Genomic DNA, 22,414 nt, shown 5'->3' on the forward strand with positions numbered 1-22,414 from the left:
ATATATTTTACTTTAGATACATAATTACATTACATTTCAGATACATAATTTCCTTTTGCAAATGCATAAACACAAAGCTTTAAACTTTTATAGCCACTTGAAAGAAACTTCAACCGTGAATCAAACATAAACCCCAGGTGTGCTTTTATTTTGAAAGAAGTTTGTAAAGGACGGCGCCGTGACGCCTTGTTCCATCGCGCACGTCAAAATTGAGTGCGGGCTGGCTTTACAGCGGTAATAAAAAATATTTTCATGGGACTTATGTATATATTTTTTAATTCCCTCAAACTTAAATTAAAAATAATAGACAATATTTTTATATTTTGATGAATTAAAATGAACCTACATTATATATGTTACATAGATTTGTATCTTCTCTCCAACAAAGAAGCGCACACAAATCTATTTTGCTCAGGAGCTTATAATTCATGTGTTACGGTTTCATCCGGAAGTGTTGCACGCTGTCGGCTCTCCACTGACGGCCTGGAGTTCAACTTTTGCTTCCATATGGAGAACTTGCAGCCATTAACGTCTCAGTAAGCAGACTTTGAGGTTAACAGAGAACTGAGAACAGTGTGCTTATTTCAGTGATTCCCTCCGAGCAGAGACACAGCGAAGCGGCAGCAGAGCCCGGTCCCGCCCCCGCTGTCTGTCCGTCAGTGTCACCGTCACATACTCAGTGCTGTACAGCCGCGCGCTACTTCTAGCTCCCGAGCGCTTCTTTTTTTTTTCTCACTCCCACCCTTGCAGCTTCAGCACCACGACAATGTCCGAATACTTCAGCCTGTCGGACTGCGACATCATCGGCTTCGACCTGGATCACACGCTGTGCCGCTACCATCTGAAGGAGACCTCCAGGGTGAGTTCCGCTCTGCTGGTACATAACTGGACGGTGGCCGCGACGGTTCGACTTGTCCTCGCGCATCGTGCCGGAGAAATGCTCAGCGGTCAGTCTGCTCTGGCTCATGCCCAAAGAAAAGGCTGCTGGGAATGTGTGTCGGAGCGCTCTGTGCTTTGATGTGTGTGCGTGGTGAAGCGACACTGCCACTGCTGCAGTCACTTTGCGTGACTCACAGGTTGGAGCGTCGGCGTCTCGTGTATGGGTGACTTTGAATCCCCCTTAGGCCGAGCTGGAGCCCGATCCTAACCCTCTGCGATGAGGCGTTTGCTGATATTTTGAGTCCGGCAGAGAACAGCTGGAACATCGCAGGTTCTGTTGGTGGCCTGCGGTTTAACCAGGCCTGGGGTCCATTTTCACCCTGTTTCGCATAGTTTCGGGTGCATCTTGTTTGCATGCTCTGGAAACACAATAATGCCAAATAACAACCTTCTCAGCGGCATGCTTGTAAATATACCCAATGCACGTGAAATAGAATTTGTATGATGACTATTTTTCCCTAGAAAGGATCATATCGGTAATGACTCATACACTGTATGCAAGCTAAGAATGTTATAAGTAGGTCTGGACTGGAGTTATCATGTATTTACTTTGAGACTTCTGCATATTGTTTTGCTCTTTAAACCCTCACATGAACAACTTCTCGGATTCAGGAAGAGCAGTGTGGTTTTCATCCTGGTCGTGGAACACTGGACCAGCTCTGCACCCTCAGCAGGGTCCTGGAGAGTGCATGGGAGTTCGCCCAACCAGTCTACATGTGACCATGTCCCTCTGGGAAGCCTGTGGGGGTTCTCCAGGAGTATGGGATACCAGGCCCTTTGATATGGGCTCGTTTCCGGTGAGGGTTGGACTCTGCCAAGGCTGCCCTTTGTCACCGATTCTGTTCATTACTTTCATGGACAGAATTTCTGGGCACAGCCAAGGTGTTGACGGGATCCGTTTTGGTGGCCTCAGGATCGCATCGCTGCTTTTTGTGGATGATGTGGTCCAGTTGGCTTCATCAGGTTGTGATCTTCCTTGGATGTGCAGTTTCAACCTCACAGAGCAACCCTCAGAGCAACCTGGGAGTTAAGTGGTTCTCCCACTCAGCTCTGTCAGACTACCCAGCAGCAATTAGTAAACACCCAGTGGAACTGTGCTTCTGATGAGCTTATTACACAAGTTACTTCTCAGTGCAATGCTAGTAGAAACATTGTTAAAAGGTTAATAGAGGAGCATTGTTGTGATGTCTCTGTAACTGATGTTGCCCTGTCTGATCATTTTGCTGTTACGTTTGAAAGTACAGTCTCCATTAACACTGCTGGTACTCTTAGCAAAACAGCTACTATCACATAGCATTCTTTTACAGAGAACACTGCAGAAACCTTTAATCAATTATAGTTCTCTTCCCCGCCTTCATTCTGTAACCTTGTAGATGAATTGGTAGAAAACTTCCATTCTAAAATTTCAGATATCATTGATTCCATTGCTCCCATTAAAGTGAAGATCATGGGTTTGTGTTGATTTTAGCAGTTTATGAGGAGCTTTCGACTAAACGGGAGACTAGTTCCTGTACTCCAAAAATATTCCACCACTTTTATTGTCCCGGTACGTCAAGACATGTTTCTAAAAACAAAAAAGGTAATAAATTACGCAAAGTAACTTTACAAAAGTATCACCAAATAGTACACTAGTATGAAATAAATAAATGACAATAAAATCAATAAACTAATCTTGAAATAAATAAATAAACATAAAGGATAAAGGTACAAATAATTTTTTTTAAATAATTTGTTTAATTTCATGGTGTTATTGATGTATTTCATGAAATATTTATTTATTTATTAATAACAGTATTTATTTATTTTGAATGAAAAGGTTCTCCATAGCAAAGCATTACTGTGCCCTCCTTTATGAGTGCTTTTCAAAAATAAAATTGCACCTCCTGTTCAGGTTTGATTCACACATTAAGTTGCTTTCCAACAGCTATTAAAGTTTAAGACTTCAAAGGAGGGTACATATTTGTATTACATTTATTTATTTCAAGACTGTGTTATCCACTTTCTGATTTTCTCCTTCCTGTGTTTACAGCTGATCTATGAGAGCTTTGCCAGGTATCTGGTGGAGCACAAGGGATATGACAAGGACCTCCTGAATCTGACTCCTGCTACCTGGGATTTCTGGTGAGTGTCCTGTTGCAGGAGGTTTTTAGCTTGCAGGGGAACCTGGCACACATGTATAGAAAACCAAATGGATTTCAAGATTACGGGTGCATTTCAGTTCATAGATTAACCACACAGAGTGGTATAGCCCAAGGATTTCTATTAACCACACAGAGTGGTATAGCCCAAGGATTCCTTTTAGTTATATTTAGGGATGCACAATATTTAGACACTAACATTGGTATCAGCCAATAGCAGTCCTTTTTTAATATATTTGTATAGGTCTGAAAAATAAAACTGGACTGATATTAACAACCGATATTTATTTCTATCTTGTTTCTTTTTGTTTCTGGAGGGAACAAAAGGTAGAGGATAGGTCATGTGGTATTTGTTTGGTCATGTGACAGTGATGCAGCAAACTATTGTGGGGAGTTTAGATGAAGCAGAGAAACAGTGGTGATGTCAGTGGAACATAATATACAATATCAACTATCGATATTGTATATCGTTGTTGTGCTGTGCATCGTAAATTAATACGATACGCAGCAATAACAGCTCATAACAGCAATATTATTAGAAATGTTCATATTGGTGCATTCCTAGTTAAAGTAAACGATTAAAATCTGAAGTTCTGTTACTCAAAAAATGTTAATATTATGTTAATTTTGATTCAGTTTTTCTGTATTGCAGCAGTTCACAATATACATATATATACTTAATTTACTTGTTGCAAAATATTGTTTCAAAATTAGCTTCATGTAGCACTGAGGATTAAATATAATTTCTTAATGTATAATTATTTTTACGTCTTTCATACTGCTGTTAATTGATATGTATTAACAGCAGCGCCTATCAATTGCTATGTGATGCATTGTGTCCAGAAAACCATTCTATTCAATGCAGGACGAGCAGAAATCTGTCACGAAAATATTAGTAGCGCCATCATTTATTATCAGATATATCTATTAAATAAGATTTAAAATAAAGCTGAGAAAACTGATGTTTGAGACATAATTCTCCGTGATACAAACCTATAAACAGTTTGGTTTCTGTTAGTTCTGTCAAGATGCAAGAAAGGGCAAATTTCTCTTATATTGATCAATCATTTTATTTTAAATATGCTGTAGGAGCCATAGTTTGATGACTGTTATAAATATCGAATACTTTTGTCGCTTGTTTAGCTTTTAGGAATTGCAGCAGCTGCAGTACGCCGCAATAAAGGTACAATAAAGCTGATAAACAGGTGAAGAACAAAACTAGATAATACCACTTCTATTCTGCTTTTCCTCGCTCTGTGTCTGCATTACCCTACATGTGGATCCGTTGCCATGGCAACCCACAGACAACAGCTCAATGAGCAGATAAAGCGGAGATTTCGTTCAATCCTATCAGGGGAATCAACACCAAAAACAAACATTTCCCACACAAAAAAGTAAGCAAAAACACCAATACAGAACATCTAGTCTGTCACAATATGCTGTCAGGCTTAATGTCTATATTGCGATTATTAATATATTTTCGCCTGAACACAGGGGCGGTTGATTAGCTGATTTAAACACCTGCTCTACTGATGACTTGGTGTGCAGGTTGTCCTCTTTTAGAACCAAAACACACCGAACTGTGCAGCACATGTTAACGTTATCAAAGTCAATAGCAGGCTAGCAACAGTTAGGCTAGCATAACTTACTCACTGCTCACTTTTTCAATATTTTCTCTAAATTAAAACTTTTTCCTCACCTGTTAAATGTGAAACCCTTGAACCTTGTTATCTATGGTTGTCATAGGGTTGAATTAACTGCAAAATATTGCGTCCTTTTTTCAGATTCTTTGCGTGATTGTAGTATTTTCCTGACCACCGATATTCCTGACTCAATGGAAATCAATGGCGCGTGTGGCACACGATAAGTCCCATAATGTCTAATCCAGTAATTTATATCCATCCATATATATAAATGCTGCTGTCTTGCTCTGTCCTTCTCTGGCACGCCCATTTAGCAGTAGGTGTCAGGTTACATTGTGTTGCATTCAATGTCGGAAAAAAGAGATTCATGCGCTTACTGTCCGATTTGCCATAACTATTTATTGAATTCATTGTCGCCAGCTGGGGTGGCAACAGGGGTGGCAAGGCTCTCAGTTGGGGTGGTAACTGCCACCCCAGTAGATCCGCCCCTGCTTAAAGCTTTTCTGTTGCAATTGTCTGAACAGTCGCACAAAAAATTAGCCAATAACAAAATTTAGGTGACTTACTCAAAGATACTCAATTTTTTCCCCACATTTGGAGCCAGATGATGAAAATGCTCATCTTTGCCACATATGAAAATTATGTTGCTAACAAAGTAAGATGTATGTAATGGTTCATAGAGTTTTCATTACCATCTGTGAAAAATATTTCTTTTAGTTCTTTTACTTGTTGTTGTAGTTGAAGATATTTTTAAATAATGTGCTGACAACTTTTTTTTTTTTTAATTGGAACTATAAAGAATAGGGTGAATACACACAAACCCATCAGTATCTATCACATCTACTGATGCCCAAGTAAAACCAATCCACTTTCTGAGTATAGTTTGGTTTCTATTCAGACTATTATGTAATCTGAGGTGTAAGCAAATTTACTCCTATTCAGTATTCCTATTTTTGTTTCCTTGTATTATTTTTGTTCATTTCTTGCAAATTTACTGCTATTCAGTAAATTTGCTTACAATTTAGTCTTATAATAAATAATGGCGATAATTAACATTATTTGATAAAAGAATAAAAAAAATAATCATTAAGTCTCCTGAACATAAAGCAGCGCGGAATATTAATATATCTGCTCAACACCTGCAAAATGCTCATATAATCTTGCACAATAACCAAACTTCCTACAAATAGCAACACACTACTGACTATGAGATGGCTGTTTGATCATCTCATAGACGACCTAGCAGCCATCTATTAGAAGATGCTTTTATGGCAGCTTTTTCTGACAGATCCCTTCATGTGTCCAGACAGCAGCATTGAAAATCTTTTTATTCGCTCCCAGTTTGTCTGTGTGTGTTTTTGATTCTTGCAGAATCCTGACTGTAGTTATCCTCCTAGCTTACATTTTAGCAGAAAGCCAATATGCTATCATGTTGCCAATATGCAGCCATGGCACTGTTTTACACTGCCCTCCGGTGACAAATCTAGACGAGTGTTCAGCTATTTTTGTTTCCTTGTATTATCTTTGTTCATTTCTTGTAAAACCAGACCACTAACTGTTTTTCTATTGTAAAAATCATATTAATAAATCAAAAATGCAAAAATATTGAAAGATGTTCATAGTATTGAGTTAAAACCTTAAATCTTAGCTTCATCTTATTTTTAAATTTCCATTTTGTTTCCAGTTTTAAGGGGTTGGTGGTGGATCTGGAGGATGGAAACATTGTGAAGTTGGCTGAAGATGGCACTGTTTTAAGGTATGCTTATTTGTCATAAAATGTATGCATATATCCCAGTTAATTTTGAAAAGTATTTCTGGATGTTTCTTGCTTGAATAGGGCAACACATGGAACCAACAACCTCAGCACAGAAGAACTCATGAAACATTATGGGCCAAAACGGGAGTGGAAGCACTTCAACAGCCTAAACACATCCTTCACAAGATCAGGTGGGATGGTTATGTCTTAATTTATCTTTGAAAGAAGTTCCATCAGTATGTGACCCACAGCTTTCCTGTCAAACCTTAGATGTTCTATGTTTCACCTAAGTCATAGACTCTTCTGCTTCCACAAGCTTGTCTTCAACCAAACCAGGAGATGCTGCTGCTCCCTTTCCCTCCCCCTCCCACTTTTCTGTGTGTAGAAGTCAGGTGAAGCAGCGGCTGGAGGCTGAGCTAGAATAAGTCTGCAGGTCCAGATAGTGTCAGCCCAAGAGTCCTGAAGGCCTGTGCAGAGCAGCTCTGTGGGATTATGCAGCACCTCGGTTTAACCCTAGGCAAGGTTTTGGTGTTGTGGAAGACATCCTGCCTAGTTCCAGTACAGAAGAAAACTCACCCATCAGTCGTCAATGACTATAGACCTGTTGCCCTGACATCCTACATCATAAGGGTCCTGGAGAGACTCCTGTTGGCCCACCTGAGTAAGAAGGGAAGCACATCTCAGGACCCCTGCAGTTTGCATATTGTTGTGGAGTTAGAGTTGAAGACACTATCATGCACCTGCTTCAAGAAACTCACTGTCACTTGGGCAAAGCACGGAGCACTGTGAGGATCATGTTCTTTGATTTCACCAGTGCATTTAACACAATTCAGCCTGATCTGCTCTGTGAGAAACTCCAGAAAACACAGGTGGAGGCCTCAACAATCACCTGGATCTATGACTACCTCATAAACAGACCACAGATTGTGAGCCTGAAGGACTGTGTATCTAACCAGGTGGTCAGCAACACAGGAGCACCAGAGGGCACTGTGCTCTCACAATTCCTTTTCACTTTAGACTTCCAGCACAGTCCAACTCAGATGACTCTGTAGTTGTCGGTTGTATCAGACAAGAAGCTGAGTACAGAGAGCTGTTGGACCACTTTGTGTCATGGTGTGGGAAAAATCGTCTTATCTTGAATGTAAACAAAACAAAGGAGAAGATTGTAGATTTCAGGAGAAACGGGGTTGGATCAAACCCTATTCCATCATGGGAGAAGAAGTGGAGGTAGTTAAGGAATATAAATACCTCGGAGTTCATCTGGACAACAGACTGGACTGGAGACACAACAATGAGCCGTTGAAAGAAGGGACAGAGGAGACTTTACTTCTTGAGGAAGCTAAGATCCTTCAAGGTTTGCAGCAAGATGCTACAGAGGTTCTATCAGTCTGTTGTTGAAAGCATCATCCCTTCTTCATCTGTTGGGGCAGCAGCATCAGAACCAGGGACCTAAATAGGCTCAACAACCTGATAAAAAAGACTGGTTCTGTACTGGGGACGAATGTAGAACCTGTGTAGATAACTATGCAAAAAAGGATTCGTCATAAAATCAAGAAAATTCTGGACAACCCTGACCATCCTCTTCATGAGACCGTCTTGAGAAAACAGAATGTCTGCAGTCAGAGGCTTCTTCAAATTACCTGTAATAAAGACTGCTACAAGATATCTTTCCTGCCAACAGCCATTACTATTTATATCAACTCTTTGAAAAATTTGAATTAATATGAGTTACAACAACATTTAATTTTCCTTTGGGGTAAAGTATTTTTGAATGAATTTGAATTGAATATGTTTAACTGTTATGTGTATTTTTTGCAGCAAAATACTACTTCTATGACAATTACTTTGATCTTCCGGGGGCTCTGCTCTGCGGAAAAGTTGTGGACATGTTACACAAGGTAATATGTGTTTTAATAACTATAGGGATTTATATCTGTAGATCCATTTTTAAGAACAAATCTGAATAGTTTTGTATCAACCCAATTTTTTTTCCCATTTTTAACAGCGGGGAAATGAGGTGAACTCCAACTTTTGGAAAGACATGTTGGCTGCCATTGACCACAATTACAATACATCTGCCTTCAAAGGTACCCAGTTTATCTTAAATATGCTCATAGTTCAATTAATGACTCTGACAAAAGATGAAACAAACTCAAAGATATTTTTCAAAGTCGTACTTTTATTCCATGTTTTTCTCAGTAAGTGGTACATAACTTAACACATCCAATGGGATATAGTTACAAAAAAAGCAGTTTGAAATTCTCCTCCAATGTTCTGTTTGTAGTCACAGTGCTGGTGTAAATGTGCTGATCTTTTATAACATATATTAGATCAGTTTTGCATAGTTTTGTTTGTAAATTTAAAGGAAATCCTTAAACAAACAGGAATAATAAAACAAACACAAATAAAAAAGTATCTGTAAATGTTCCAGGTAACTGTAGGGCACCACTTAAGAAATCTTCCAATATCATTCTATGTTTTTGTTTCATTTCTAAGGCATAGAGTGAATGGGGAACAAGGATAAATTTGAGGCCTAAATTTTTTAGAAAAATGGTATCTCGGTTCATTGATTAATTTTAACCCTTGTCACTTTGAGTGAGGTTGGTAAATGGTAAAACAGATTCACAATCTTTATTTCAATTTGTGTAAATTAATCTATTTCTCTGAGCAGTTTAATGTTTTTTGTAAGGTGTTGAGGTTTTCAGGGATTCATTAAATCACGTTGAGGCAATCAAGAACCCAGAGAACCCACAGTGAACATTGTCAGCAGCAAATATACCATTGCTTTCCTCATCGGGAACTTGAACATAGACTCTGTCCCCTGGGTGCAGCATAAAAACAGCACTGCCTGCCATCTGATCCAAGAAGCCCTTGTTGTATTCATCATAAATGAAAACCGAAGGCTCCTCATTTTTGTAGAGGGCCACCAATGCATTTGCACCATTGACATGCACGTGGAAGCTAAAATAGTAAAGACCTGGGATCTGACAGGTGAACACACCGCTGTGGGGGTCATAGTGGTTCTCTCCATTATAAAGAACCTGATTGAAAGCAATAGGGGTTCCAGCAGGGGGGTAGGCCATGGTCAGCACAGCACTAAAGGCAGACATGGGAGCCTTCATCACTTCATGAGGCATCATAACCTCGTGGGACTTGATTGGCATGCTCTTTTCATGGTGGTACATCATCTCTCCTGGGGGACCAGGTGGACCAGGAGGACCAGCAGGACCAGGGAGACCATCATGGCCTCTCTGACCTGGAGGTCCTGGGGGACCCATAGGGCCAGAAATTCCCTTAGCTGTCAGGCCTGCTGGACCAGGTGGACCTGGGAGACCTGGGTGTCCCTTAAGTCCAGAGGGGCCTGATGGACCAGGGGGCCCAACTGGTCCTGATTCTCCTGGCAGTCCAGGTTCACCGCTTTTACCTGGTGCTCCTGGGGCCCCTGTGTGTCCTTTAAGTCCAGGTGCACCATTTGCACCAGGACTTCCTGGAGGGCCACCATGGCCTTGTGAACCCTTTGGACCCTGCGCTCCATTATGGCCTGGAACTCCTGCGGGACCTACTGCACCAGGAACACCTGGTTTTCCAGTAAAGCCTTGTGCTCCCTGCTCACCCTTGGATCCTCTTGGGCCTGGTGCACCAACCATACCAATATCACCTTTGGGTCCTACTGGGCCTGACTCACCCTGAAATCCTCTTGCACCCTGTGGACCAGCTGGGCCTATAGGACCGGGAGCACCTGGTTGACCAGTAAATCCAGTTGGGCCTGGTTCTCCTTTCTGACCAGTGGTTCCTGGACTTCCTGGAGCTCCTCTGGATCCTGGTATTCCGGGTTCACCAGTCTTACCAACACCTGGCATGCCAGGGGAGCCTGGTTGACCAGCAGGTCCCTGTGGACCTCTGGATCCCATAGGCCCGGGTGTACCTGGGGTACCATTCTGGCCTGGTTTTCCTGGTGCTCCTACACCTGGAGGTCCAGTGTGACCCTTAAGACCTGGCAAACCCATTGGCCCAGGGGCACCATCCCTTCCTGGCGTTCCAGTCTTTCCAGGTTCTCCCGGATAGCCAGGGGAACCAGGCTTGCCAACTCCAGGTTTGCCAGGCATGCCAGATGGGCCCATTGGCCCAGTTCCACCTGGTGGACCCTGGACCCCAGGAACACCAATGCCTCTTTCTCCTTTTGGACCATGAAGACCAGGGATACCAGGATGCCCCTTCAAACCAGGTTCTCCTCTGTGACCCATTGGACCCTGAAGCCCTGCTGGTCCAGGTTTTCCAGCGGCTGAAAGTCCAGCAGGTCCAGGGGTTCCAGGTATACCGGGGGCACCTCTTGGTCCCATTGGTCCAGTAGCACCATTTAATCCTCTTTCACCAGGTCCACCAGGGATTCCTGGTTTTCCAGGAGCACCTGGGGTACCAGGTTTGCCAGCCTGAGAGAGGCCAGAGGCTCCAGGTGGTCCTGGTGGGCCCCGAGGTCCAGTGTGTCCAACACCCCTTTCTCCAGGAGGTCCAGATGGTCCCATTGGTCCTGGCTCACCTGGGGGTCCTGGAGGACCTTGTGGTCCTGCAACAGCTAAAGAATAGAAGAAAAACAACAAAGCATTAGTCTGGTGGTACACCAGTTCTTCCTGTTTTGTTTTTATCCTCTGAATATTTTGTGCAATATTTCGTTGCACGAAATAAAAATGGTAATAAAAGCATCACCAACCACTTTATCTAAGGAATTAATCAGGTCAAATGCAGATATATTTTGCGGGTGTTTTCATATGTCGAAACCTTTGACTTTTCGTGAAAGATGTAAAATACTAACAACTACAGCACATCTTGAGTAAACCACCACTCCCTATGATTATGGAGTGGGTTGTGATGATGCCTGTGTTTTTTCCCTATCCCACAACCTTCATAGCTGGTAAAGCTGATATGTACACACCAACCAGCTCACATGTTCTTGTCTATTGCACCTCCATGTGCTTGCACTGTAGGGCACTCTTTCATTTTCTACACTGAAAATATAGCTACTTTTCCTCAACACCAGCATCACTTGTTTACAGTTCTCACCATGAGTCGCAGGTACATGCACTAAGCTCACACATCTAATATTGTCCTCTAAATTGTTTACCATAAAACTGAAAATCATAATGTGACAAATTTTATTCTCTTTCTATTTTCTGTTTAAATATATGAGCTCAATTTCTAAACAAGTGAGATCTTGGGAGCTAAAGATAAAAAGGACCCAATTAATCCTGTGCAACATTGGTTCAATTAAAATAAAATATTTTACCCCTTTAATATATAAATGGTTAAAAAGGAATTAAGTGTTTGTTGGATTAAAAGGACAATGCCCTACTCTGACTTTAAAACTACTATGCCAATAAGCTTTAAGATTTGGATAGGTAACAGTCTGCATTCGTGAAAACTGTTAAAATATTCTATTTATCAATAAATCAGAATTGGCAGAAAAGGGTTTGTCGTTGTGGTAAAGAGTCTTTTGAAACAGTGTTTAGTGAAGAAATCACTCTGACAGGGCTGTCATTTTCCAGCCACATGACGACTGCTGCCTGAATCCTCTCAGAAGATGTTTATGCCAGAAGTGGAGCTTTTGGCAGGCAGTAATACCACAAACTGAAGGTGATGATACTGGCCCCAGTGGCTGTCCTGGACTTGGAACTTTACTCATTGGGAACAATGACTACTCTCCTGTGTACTTTGTGTCTGGCCTTTATGTCTCAGCTGATTTGCCGTAGTTGCAAACAATTCTGATTTAAAGCAAGATGAAACATGTATTAGACTCAACTTATGAAATCATTTCTTTAATTTTGTGGTGGGATTTGGAGACCATGAGACATTTGGGTGGAGCAGGCCTGCATCTGTTTTGTCGATTGGTCTAGTCCAAGCCCTCATTCTTTATTTGCAGTTATGTTCTCCTAGAGACTTACAGTCATACCACATCAACAGCTCTGTAAGTGCTCAACACAACTTTTGAATCATTAACTTGAGTAATAAAATATATTATTAGACATCTAACAAGCAGTTGCGTCATAGCGACTGATGCTTTGTTCTTTTGTTTTTTATTTTATTGCTTTACCAAAAACGACAGCTCCCTTGTTGTCAGTCTTTTTATTCTTAGCACAAAAGCTCTCTAACAGCCGTAACCCCACCTAGCAGGTGTAACACAGGAGCTGAGTTGATCTGCTAGGTGGGCCTTAATAACGTAGGGTGGCACAGACATGTAGGAGCCAACAGTTTGACTCGGTGTGAATAGGAGGTGTTTTACTGAAAGCTAATCGTGCTAGGGGTGATGGTATTAATGAGGATAATGATTTGATTTTACAGCTTACTGAGAACTTCTATGGACGAGAAGTGCTTTTTCTGGGTTTGGTTGGGTTATTTAGGAGATTTAGAAGAGTTTAAGAAGTTAGGGTCTGAATTACACTTTACAGTTTAACTCGCATTAATGTAGCTGCACTGATTAGTCCAGCCATAAGGTGCTTTCATAAAGACCTAGTGGACTACTTGGGCTTTGGTCTTCCATGCTTTTAGTGGAGAGAAGAAGCTTAAGTTCTTCAGTGAACTTTCTGAAGACATATTTAGAACTACTTGCTCACAAGTTCGTCATTCCTAACTTTTCTTTTCTTAATGGTTCTACTTGATTTGATTTGCCGGACCCAGCATGGAGTCGATGGAACCTGAAACCAGCTCAGAGTCACTTGCATTGTCCACTAAGCTTGACCTGAGATGACTCATCGATGAACCTTTCTTTTGCAACAGACTTATTGATTTGTTGATTGTAGCAATATCATAACAATACCATCCACCCACCAGCCATTTCAAGCATTACAGTGTGATAAACTTCTGCAAGGGTAAATAAAAAGTGCAAGGCTTGAAGTGACTCACAGTGACTCTTCACGGGGTATGGGACCTTTGTCACTTTTGGCGCGTAGTATCTCTCGGGGGTTCCCTCGGCCAAAGCCAGGAGGACAAAAAGGAGGCTTGTTACCCTCAAATCCATCTTGTGAAGCTAAACCTGAACATACAAACAGGAGAGAAAGTAAACAAATTAGATGTGTGTTGATTTCTGCTGCATCTTTCATGTTTTATCTCAATCAGCATAGATAGACTTATAACTTGTAACAGCAGTGTTAAAGATGTTCCCCAAACAATGGCAAGAAGTCCACATCAGGTATTTCATAAACCAGTCAAACCTCGAAAATGTGACTCTGTTTGAGCTCTGAAAATGTTATTAATGTTGCCTTCTGGCGGATGCTGAGCACATATGTCAGCAAGCATTGCACAGTAATGCTTCTACTTCTGTAAATTCAAACTAATGCTTCATCAAACATACTCTACCTCCAACCATGAGCCCTCCCTGGGTTCAGAGTCAGACTGCAACTGGGAGTCTCCCTCACCATCATGCAACGACCCGAAATCAAGGTCAACTTACCGTGAAGGTTTACGCTCCAAAGAAACAAGTAGTGGGGTGGGGTATATGGGTGTCAGGAGGCTCCTGTCCCTGCACGGTACTTGTATATCCTTAGACGTAGAGTGGGTCTGCCAGTGTGAGTGGCAGCTGCTGCTTCCCAACACGTTGGGCTCAAGGTTTTTATACTGAGCTGCTCTCCAGCATCATGGAATCATCTACCTCACATGGAAGACCCTCCCTGCTCTGATGTCATCTTTAATGATGGGTGCCATGTCCCAAAGAGGCCTGTCACTTCAGAGTGACGGTTCTCCCTCTCTCCCATCTTCCCTCCCTCCTTCCTCTGCCTGCTGCCTGGTTCTCTCTGCCTGTGTGGTGTAGCGGAGGGGAGATTCTCCCTCTGGATGACTTGATCTCTGCAACTGTTCATCATTAGCACTACTGCAGCATTAATGTGCTTTCAGTCTCATTTGACTGGTTGTCCACATCAGATCCAGGCTTCATTAAATCCCTCTATTTGCAGGTTTAGTGGGGGGCTTTTTCCTTCTAAATGCACAAATAGTTTTATTTTTGTTGTGTAAAAACAGGCTCTTTTTGACCAAGTGGTCTGTCTCAGGATGTGTTTCTGGAAAATTAAAGGCTGTGAGAGTCTGACACTGTTTTCCTCTTGTCTGAAGACACTGCAGGATAAAACCCACAGTAAACATCTTTTCCCACATACTATTTTTTCCAGCTTTGCTTTAATCACATATTTTGACCTGTAATTTAAAAAATTGATCTTTCTAGCTGTGCTTGCAGAGACAATCGAATGATCTATATACAGGCTTGAATTTCACATCAAAAGGCCTGCTTTGCTGTGCGAGTCCTAGGCTGAGCAGCGGGATGCAGGGAAGAACAGTTCACCGTTCAGACACTAGGAGGCAGAAGTGAGGTTTTGTCAGATTCTCCTCTGCTTCATCCTGACGACAAATAGAAGTGTAGCTCACAAAGGCTTCTGAATATCTCTTTACATGAAATTAGAAATTAAACATATAATAAAAGAGCAAAAAAAACAAAACTAAAAGAAATTTAAGAAGCAGGATTTTTGCTAGATAAGTTTAAGCTCTGTGTACATCTGTGGTATCGATGCTGTAAGCTGCTTCAAGCAAAAGTGTTCATCATATGGGGTTATGGCTTTAAGAATCAGATCAGATGATGAAACTGAATTGGCTCTGCTGTATTTTCTGTGGCTCTTTTGATTTCCTGTCAGCTCAGTCACTATGTCCCGGTCCCAATACTCGCACTGCACTCTACACCCCTCTATAAAGTGTGGACTCAAAGTGCACATTAGGGTTTGAGTGCGCTGGTTACAAGCATGCAAAAATTTGACAATTGTGACAGTAAATGGTAAAATGGACTGAACTTATATAGCGCTTTTCCAGTCGTTTTGACCACTCAAAGCGCTTTACACTAGAGTCACATTCACCCAGTCGCACTCACAAACACACACACATTTATACACTGATACGCAGATCGGTAGGCAATTTGGGGTTAAATGCCTTGCCCAGAGGCACATCGACATGTGGAAGCTGGAATCGAACCTACAATCTTCTGATCGCAAAACGACTACTCTACCAAAGAGCCACCATCGCCCACAGTACGCTCTCTGTCATAACTTTGACATCCCAAATAGCGGGACTGGTCACTGTTTGTGCTGCCAAAAAGTACAACTACAATAACAAAAAACAACCAAATCAATTTTAAATATACAGTATGGGTATTTTTGCGTTCCAAAGTTATTGCTGGAGATATTTGAGTATCCAATGTATATCAAATGTATTTCTTTCTGACTTGTTGAATACAGAGCAAAATTTGATGAATCCTACATGCTCAGTAGAGTGAAACAAAAATTATTTAAATACTTTATGTCTGAAAACAAATTTTTTTCTCTTCTGTGACAGGCACAATTTGCTCTGTAAACATCGTTATATTTCCAAAATGGCAAAAAAATACACATTAAAATGTGCTAATTTACAATTTAAAAATATTAAAGAAAATTCTCCGTGCAATTTGACAGCTGTATCCCCATGATACAGCTGTTACGCAAAAGAAAAAAAATAAACATCTTTTATGTGGCTAAAAGTTAGTTTGATATAAGGTTGAGCTAATGTACTAACAAAGATCAAGTAAAGAACAAACATATAAAAAATAGAAACAAAGGCCTGATGCTACATTGTGAAAAATAAAAGGACTAATGGAATTAAAATGTCCTTCTTCAAAGAAACTATGAATGTTGTGACTTATAGACCAATAATGTTACAAGAAATTCATAAGGAAGACTGACATCAGTTTTAATCCCCTCTACCTGGAGAAGTAAACATTTGTTTAAAAATCATGACGATATCTCTAAAGAAAATAAGAACCAGATACCTTTCTATTCCACTCCCACAAAAACTGAAGATATTAATTTTATAATTATGTATGAAGTACAAAATAAATATCAATTCCTGTGTGATTTGTGGCAGGAATTTTGAGACAATGCACATTTTTTCTATTCCAACTTTATGTTTTTAGAAAGATTTTCAAAAGTGAATATTGTACAAGAAATGTATTCCATCTTTAAGTTTTATTATAATAAAATTTGCTTTTCCTAACAGGGGATGAAGAGTTAAATTATGATATTAGCGATCTAATCCTCTGGCTAAGTTTCAATTCACAAATATCACTTTCTAAAAATCACCTCCATTTTTAAGTGAAATAATTTTATTTAAGATTTTGCTTAAACATTGCAACATCACAAAACCCAATCTTTATATCGGTATGATAATAGCTTTGAAATAGATTTGAAATTCATCTTGCATTTGTAACATTTTGTTTAACTTTTCTCAGTTAGTTTGTGACTATTCTTTTATTTCTTTTTTCTGCTCAGTTTATCATATGAAACTGTTTTGTTACTAATGTGTGCCTTGTCATACTATTTTCTTTGAAATTTCTATAAAGATGGAAGAGAAACAACAAAACATTTCCATAATTCTGCCTTTTAACTCAAAATGTCGCATGCAGGATTAAATTGTGGATAATACACTTTGCCCAAGTCCGCATGGATGCAAGCTTAGCATAAACACGGGAACCCAAAAGGAGCAAGGCGCATGTAGGGAATTAGGATACACTATGCTCTCAAACCCTTCAACATGAATACGCATTTGACGGACACAAGGGCAGAACAAGGGCCAATGTCCTCCTCAGTGGAGCGTAAAGAACCAGGAAGGAAGGAAAAACTAAAACATGCTTGCTACCGATAACACCATTTATCAACTATTCACTGTTATAACTTAAGCTCATATCACAACACCACGTAGGTTTTTTTTATTATTAAACTAAGTTATATTTGCTTCCTAGAAAATGTAATTGTCTATAAAAAAGGACTTTGTGGCCATAAGATTTCTGTGATAAGGCTCATTCAATGATAGAGAAGATTTCTGACTTTACCCTCATAACATAAAAGAAGGTGGTGCAAGACTGTTCAGAGTATGTAGGCGTATTCATGGAAAGTTGAGCGGATGGAAAAAAGTTTACTTGGCTGTCGTTCCTCTGCCTAAATCTCCCAGAATGTCATTTGGTTCTGGATTGAAGTTCAGTGAAATTATTCAACGTTCTATTCGACACATCGCAATATACTGTATATTGTTGATTTATTCCCCAGCCCTAGTCATTACGTTAGAGTATCTAAAATAAGTAATTTGTCTGTTAAAACAAAATCAGAAATTCTCATTAATTAGGTTAAAATCTCATCTCATATTCTTCGTATGTATCGTCTGGTCTGACACCAATGACCAGTAACTGTGTATAAATTACTTAGACTGCATTTGGTGACATGATTTGTGGCTAATAGATTATTACCAAACTGGGTTATTGCTCATCTGCATTGTGTAAAAGTCAGAACTGGCCCAAATCTACTTTTGGAAGCCTTTTCCTCTTCTTAACTTCATAAATTAATCTGCTAAATTAATTTGGCACCCGCAGATGAACACTTACTGAGCTGTACGACATCCTTGGTAAACTCTCAGAATGAAATGACAGAGTAGGCTGGCGGGTGGAGTCGACATTTAACAAGTTTCTCAGCTGCAGATACAGCACCACTTCTCACCATGAAAGTGGCTGTGACCGCAGTGTGGCTGATGCAGGTTTTATTTCCCCCAGGCGTTTTTTTTTTTTTTTTAAATCTGTTCTTGGTATGTCAGAATTATTACCTCTGCATCTATATCTGCCTATTGTGAGGTTTAATGTAAACGGATACTTAGTTTCACATACCGTTTTTGGGTTAGCGCTTGCTTTTCATGGCAAAATGCAGTCGGTGCACATAAACATGTAATTAGGGCCGGAGATGAACCATGCAGAATGTTTCTCTGACACAGGGTGATGTGGATGCTCCAAGCCTCCACCTCCTGGTGTGGGTCGGGCTGGGTGGTATTCCTGGGAAGGGTCCACCGCTCTAACCATTGTTTTGCTCCTCCAAACAGCTGAACATGCTGCAGTTTTACTACAGATGTGACATAATGCTCCTTCAGACACTTTAATGAACCACTTTAATTGAACTTGTGTTGCAAGATGCCCAGCCTCTGTTTTCTGCACTACATGTAAAATATTCATCAAATGTCTTTTCCATGTGTAGCAAATGACTAAACATGACCATCTATCTGCATTTTAATACCATCGCATAATGTTTTCATTTAAACATGAAGGCCTTTTTCTAGTGTTTTTACACTTTTGCTAAAAGAGGTATATAGTGGATTACTACACCTGCCAAAGTATGTCTTCATGACAACTATTCATGCTGTTCTCCTCCTCCTTTTGTGGTCATACTTGTGATTTTTTTGCCTGTTGTGACTTTCTCACCACTTTTTGAGGGGGACTTATATCATGATTTTGTCTTGAAATTGTGGCCTTCACATGACTGCAGACAGTCTCATGTGAACAACTACATATGATGAAATTTGTGTCATGTCAGATTGTAAAATCCCGGGTGGTCTTATAAGTGTGCTTTTTTATCTTGACATAAAATAAAGCATAAAATCTTAAACTATTCCCATAGTGCACTTATGCAATTATTGGTTCAGTGTGTTAGGATGTGTGAAAAGCACTGAAAGAAATGTATTTCTCTCCAATCTCTTAGGAAAAAAATTCAACCTACATTTTTTTATCTGTTTTTTTTTTTTTTTTTACTTTTTCATATTAATAGTTAGGAGTTATATGTATAGGAGATTGACAAATATGAGAGCCACTAAAAATAGGCCATACACTTTAATATTTTGTTGGACCGGTTAATCAAAGCATTTGCCACAACAAATGCTAAGATTAGCATTTGTTGTGGCATTGTGGTCACCAGATTTATTTCCATCCAGTGTGGCATTAATTTTTTACCAGGATCTTATATTGATAATGGGGGATTCTTATTGAGAGAATGAGGTTGAGGTCCGGACACTGTGGAGGCCATTCTGTGTGTGAAAAAGTGTCTCATTTTCCCTGAACCACTCTTTTACAATTTGAACCCAATGACTTCCAGCATTGTTCTGGCATAAACTAAATTCCTTAATTTAGTTCTTCAGTGTATTCGGGTGACCTCATAGTGTTACCAATAACTAACTTTTGAAATCTTTAAAAATTTACATTACCTCACTTACTTTTCCTTCTTCACATGCTGAAGACTTTGTCATTTTGACTAAACACCACCTTTGTACACATTGTGATGTCTGGTGCAAAGATGTTAGCACTGCATCTTTGAAAGGATTTAAGTTAAATGATGGATCAGCTGGGATTTAACCAGCATGTTGTGGCTTGTTTATGGTTTATCTCGCCCAGTAAAGCTACTGGTGGTTACATTACTTACTGCTGCTGACTAGAAACATCTCCCACGCCCTATAGTTGAGCTGACACTTCAAGAATTGAAAGTTATTTATTCAGTGTGATTGAAGCATTGTGGAAACTACGACTTGAGCCTTGGTCTTTTCTCTATCACAATTTTCTCTTTTAGCCTTCACTTTGACTTTATTTAGTCCAAGAGGTTTGAGGACACCCTTTAGCCAGAGTGAAAGAGGAAATAATTGCAGGTTGATGAGCTGTAGCCTGTAAAGGAAAACAGGAAGCAGCAGCTAAAGATAGCGTGTTTGAGTTGGGAAGTGACAGAGGGTTAGATTTTGTGTTTTAATAAACCCAATGTGCCACAAAAAGGCATGTTGAACTTTATGAATGGAAAGACTAAAGCTGGACCTCCTGGCTGCAATGACTGCAATTATGGGGACTCGGAGACAAAAATCATGGTTGGAAGCTTGACTAACTTGAGGCCATATGAAATTCAACATAGGACCCAAAAAGCTTTTCTTAAGTTTTTTTTGTCTAAGTGAGTCATTATGAAATTATGATCCATGTGAAACCAGAATGAAAAGCTCCAGATGTTGAACTCTCAAATTACCGAATCAGATTTTGCTGTGATTTTAGGATTTATTTTAGGAGCAGGTAATGAGTGCTAATTATTTTAATCAAAGCAGGAGTGCCTTAAAGACCTTTTTCATTTTTACAGCTCCTCCCACTCCAGTTTAAATTCCCTCAACTAAGAGTAGATGTTACAATGTGACCCCAATGATGAAGGAAAACTTTGGACTTGGTGTTCCCTCGCCCGGACGCGGGTCACCGGGGCCCCACTCTGGAGCCAGGCCTGGAGGGGGGGCACGATGGCGAGCGTCTGGTGGCCGGGCTTTTACCCATGGAGCCCGGCCGGGCTCAGCCCGAAGAGGAAACATGGGCCCCCCCTCCCATGGGCCCACCACCCGTGGGAGGGGCCAAAGGGGTCGGGTGCAGTGTGGGATGGGTGGCAGCAGAGGGAGGGGACCCTGGCGGTCCGATCCTCGGTTGCAGAAACTGGCTCTTGGGACGTGGAATGTCACCTCTCTGGTGGGGAAGGAGCCGGAGCTAGTGCGTGAGGTCGAGAGGTTCCGGCTAGAAATAGTCGGTCTCACCTCGACGCACGGCTCTGGTTCTGGAACCAGTCTCCTTGAGAGGGGCTGGACATACTTCCACTCTGGAGTTGCCCAAGGTGAGAGGCGTCGGGCAGGAGTGGGCATACTTGTTGCTCCCCATCTCGGCGCCTGTACGTTGGGGTTTACCCCGGTGAACGAGAGGGTAGCATCCCTCCGCCTACGGGTGGGGGGGACGGGTTCTGACTGTCGTTTGTGCTTACGGGCCGAACGACAGTTCAGATTACCCACCCTTTTTGGAGTCCTTAGAGGGGGTACTGGAGAGTGCTCCTCCTGGGGACTCCCTTGTTCTGCTGGGGGACTTCAACGCTCACGTGGGCAATGACAGTGAGACCTGGAGGGGCGTGGTTGGGAGGAACGGCCCGCCCGACCTGAACTCGAGCGGTGTTCTGTTGCTGGACTTCTGTGCTCGCCATGGATTGTCCATAACGAACACCATGTTCAAGCATAAGGGTGTCCATATGTGCACTTGGCACCAGGACACCCTAGGCCGCAGTTCGATGATCGACTTTGTCATCGTTTCATCGGATCTGCGGCCGTATGTCTTGGACACTCGGGTGAAGAGAGGTGCGGAGCTGTCCACTGACCACTACCTGGTGGTGAGTTGGCTCCGGTGGTGGGGGCGAAAGCCGGTCAGACCTGGCAGGCCCAAACGTATTGTGAGGGTCTGCTGGGAACGTCTGGCGGAATCCCCTGTGAGACGGAGCTTTAACTCCCATCTCCGGCAAAACTTCGAACACGTCCCGGGGGAGGTGGGGGACATGGAGTCTGAGTGGACCGTGTTCCGTGCCTCCATTGTCGAGGCGGCCGATCGGAGCTGTGGCCGCAAGGTTGTCGGTGCCTGTCGCGGCGGCAACCCTCGAACCCGCTGGTGGACACCTTCGGTGAGGGATGCCGTCAGGCTGAAGAAGGAGTCCTATCGGGCCTTTTTGGCCTGTGGGACTCCGGAAGCAGCTGATGGGTACCGGCGGGCGAAGCGGCATGCGGCTCGGGCGGTTGCTGAGGCAAAAACCCGGGCGTGGGAGGAGTTTGGAGAGGCCATGGAGAAAGACTTCCGTACGGCTTCGAGGCGGTTCTGGTCCACCATCCGGCGTCTCAGGGGGGGGAAGCGGTGCAGCACCAACACTGTTTATAGTGGGGATGGTGTGCTGCTGACCTCTACTCGGGACGTTGTGGGCCGGTGGGCAGAGTACTTCGAAGACCTCCTCAATCCCACCAACATGCCTTCCACTGAGGAAGCGGAGCCTGGGGACTCTGGGTTGGGCTCTCCAATCTCTGGGGACGAGGTCGCCGAGGTGGTTAAAAAGCTCCTCGGTGGCAGGGCCCCGGGGGTGGATGAGATCCGCCCGGAGTTTCTTAAGGCTCTGGATGTTGTAGGGTTGTGTTGGTTGACGCGACTCTGCAATGTCGCATGGACATCGGGGGCAGTTCCCCTGGATTGGCAGACTGGGGTGGTGGTCCCCCTGTTCAAAAAGGGGGACCGGAGGGTGTGCTCCAATTATAGAGGGGTC

At 42.0% G+C, this 22,414-nt stretch overlaps 2 protein-coding genes across 2 annotated transcripts in view; one reads left to right on the forward strand and one right to left on the reverse strand.

Moving 5' to 3' along the window:
- The window catches only part of nt5dc1 (5'-nucleotidase domain containing 1), a 131,673-nt gene continuing 109,259 nt past the window's right edge, over positions 1-22,414 (forward strand). The window contains exons 1-6 of the mRNA XM_032585972.1: positions 1-859; positions 2,969-3,060; positions 6,405-6,476; positions 6,558-6,667; positions 8,295-8,374; positions 8,482-8,563. Coding sequence (XP_032441863.1) covers positions 767-859; positions 2,969-3,060; positions 6,405-6,476; positions 6,558-6,667; positions 8,295-8,374; positions 8,482-8,563 — 529 coding nt within the window. The 5' untranslated portion in view covers positions 1-766. The remainder of the gene's footprint in view (positions 860-2,968; positions 3,061-6,404; positions 6,477-6,557; positions 6,668-8,294; positions 8,375-8,481; positions 8,564-22,414) is intronic.
- col10a1b (collagen, type X, alpha 1b) lies at positions 8,636-14,070 on the reverse strand. The gene is made up of 3 exons (XM_032585971.1): positions 13,918-14,070; positions 13,371-13,500; positions 8,636-11,049 (listed from the first exon to the last, which is right to left on the reverse strand). The coding sequence occupies exons 2-3, from the start codon at positions 13,483-13,485 to the stop codon at positions 9,194-9,196; spliced, it is 1,971 nt and encodes a 656-aa protein (XP_032441862.1). The 5' UTR covers positions 13,486-13,500; positions 13,918-14,070; the 3' UTR covers positions 8,636-9,193.

Source organism: Xiphophorus hellerii, chromosome 15 (genome assembly GCF_003331165.1).
Source record: "Xiphophorus hellerii strain 12219 chromosome 15, Xiphophorus_hellerii-4.1, whole genome shotgun sequence".
Classification (NCBI taxonomy): domain Eukaryota; kingdom Metazoa; phylum Chordata; class Actinopteri; order Cyprinodontiformes; family Poeciliidae; genus Xiphophorus; species Xiphophorus hellerii.

What these genes read in the sequence shown, in the direction of transcription:
- col10a1b (XM_032585971.1), bottom strand. Translation starts at nt 13,485, where the DNA reads ATGGATTTGAGGGTAACAAGCCTCCTTTTTGTCCTCCTGGCTTTGGCC. An exon ending in ATACCCCGTGAAGAGTCACT is followed by an intron (nt 11,050 to 13,370) that starts GTGAGTCACTTC and finishes TCTATTCTTTAG; the next exon opens with CTGTTGCAGGACCACAAGGT.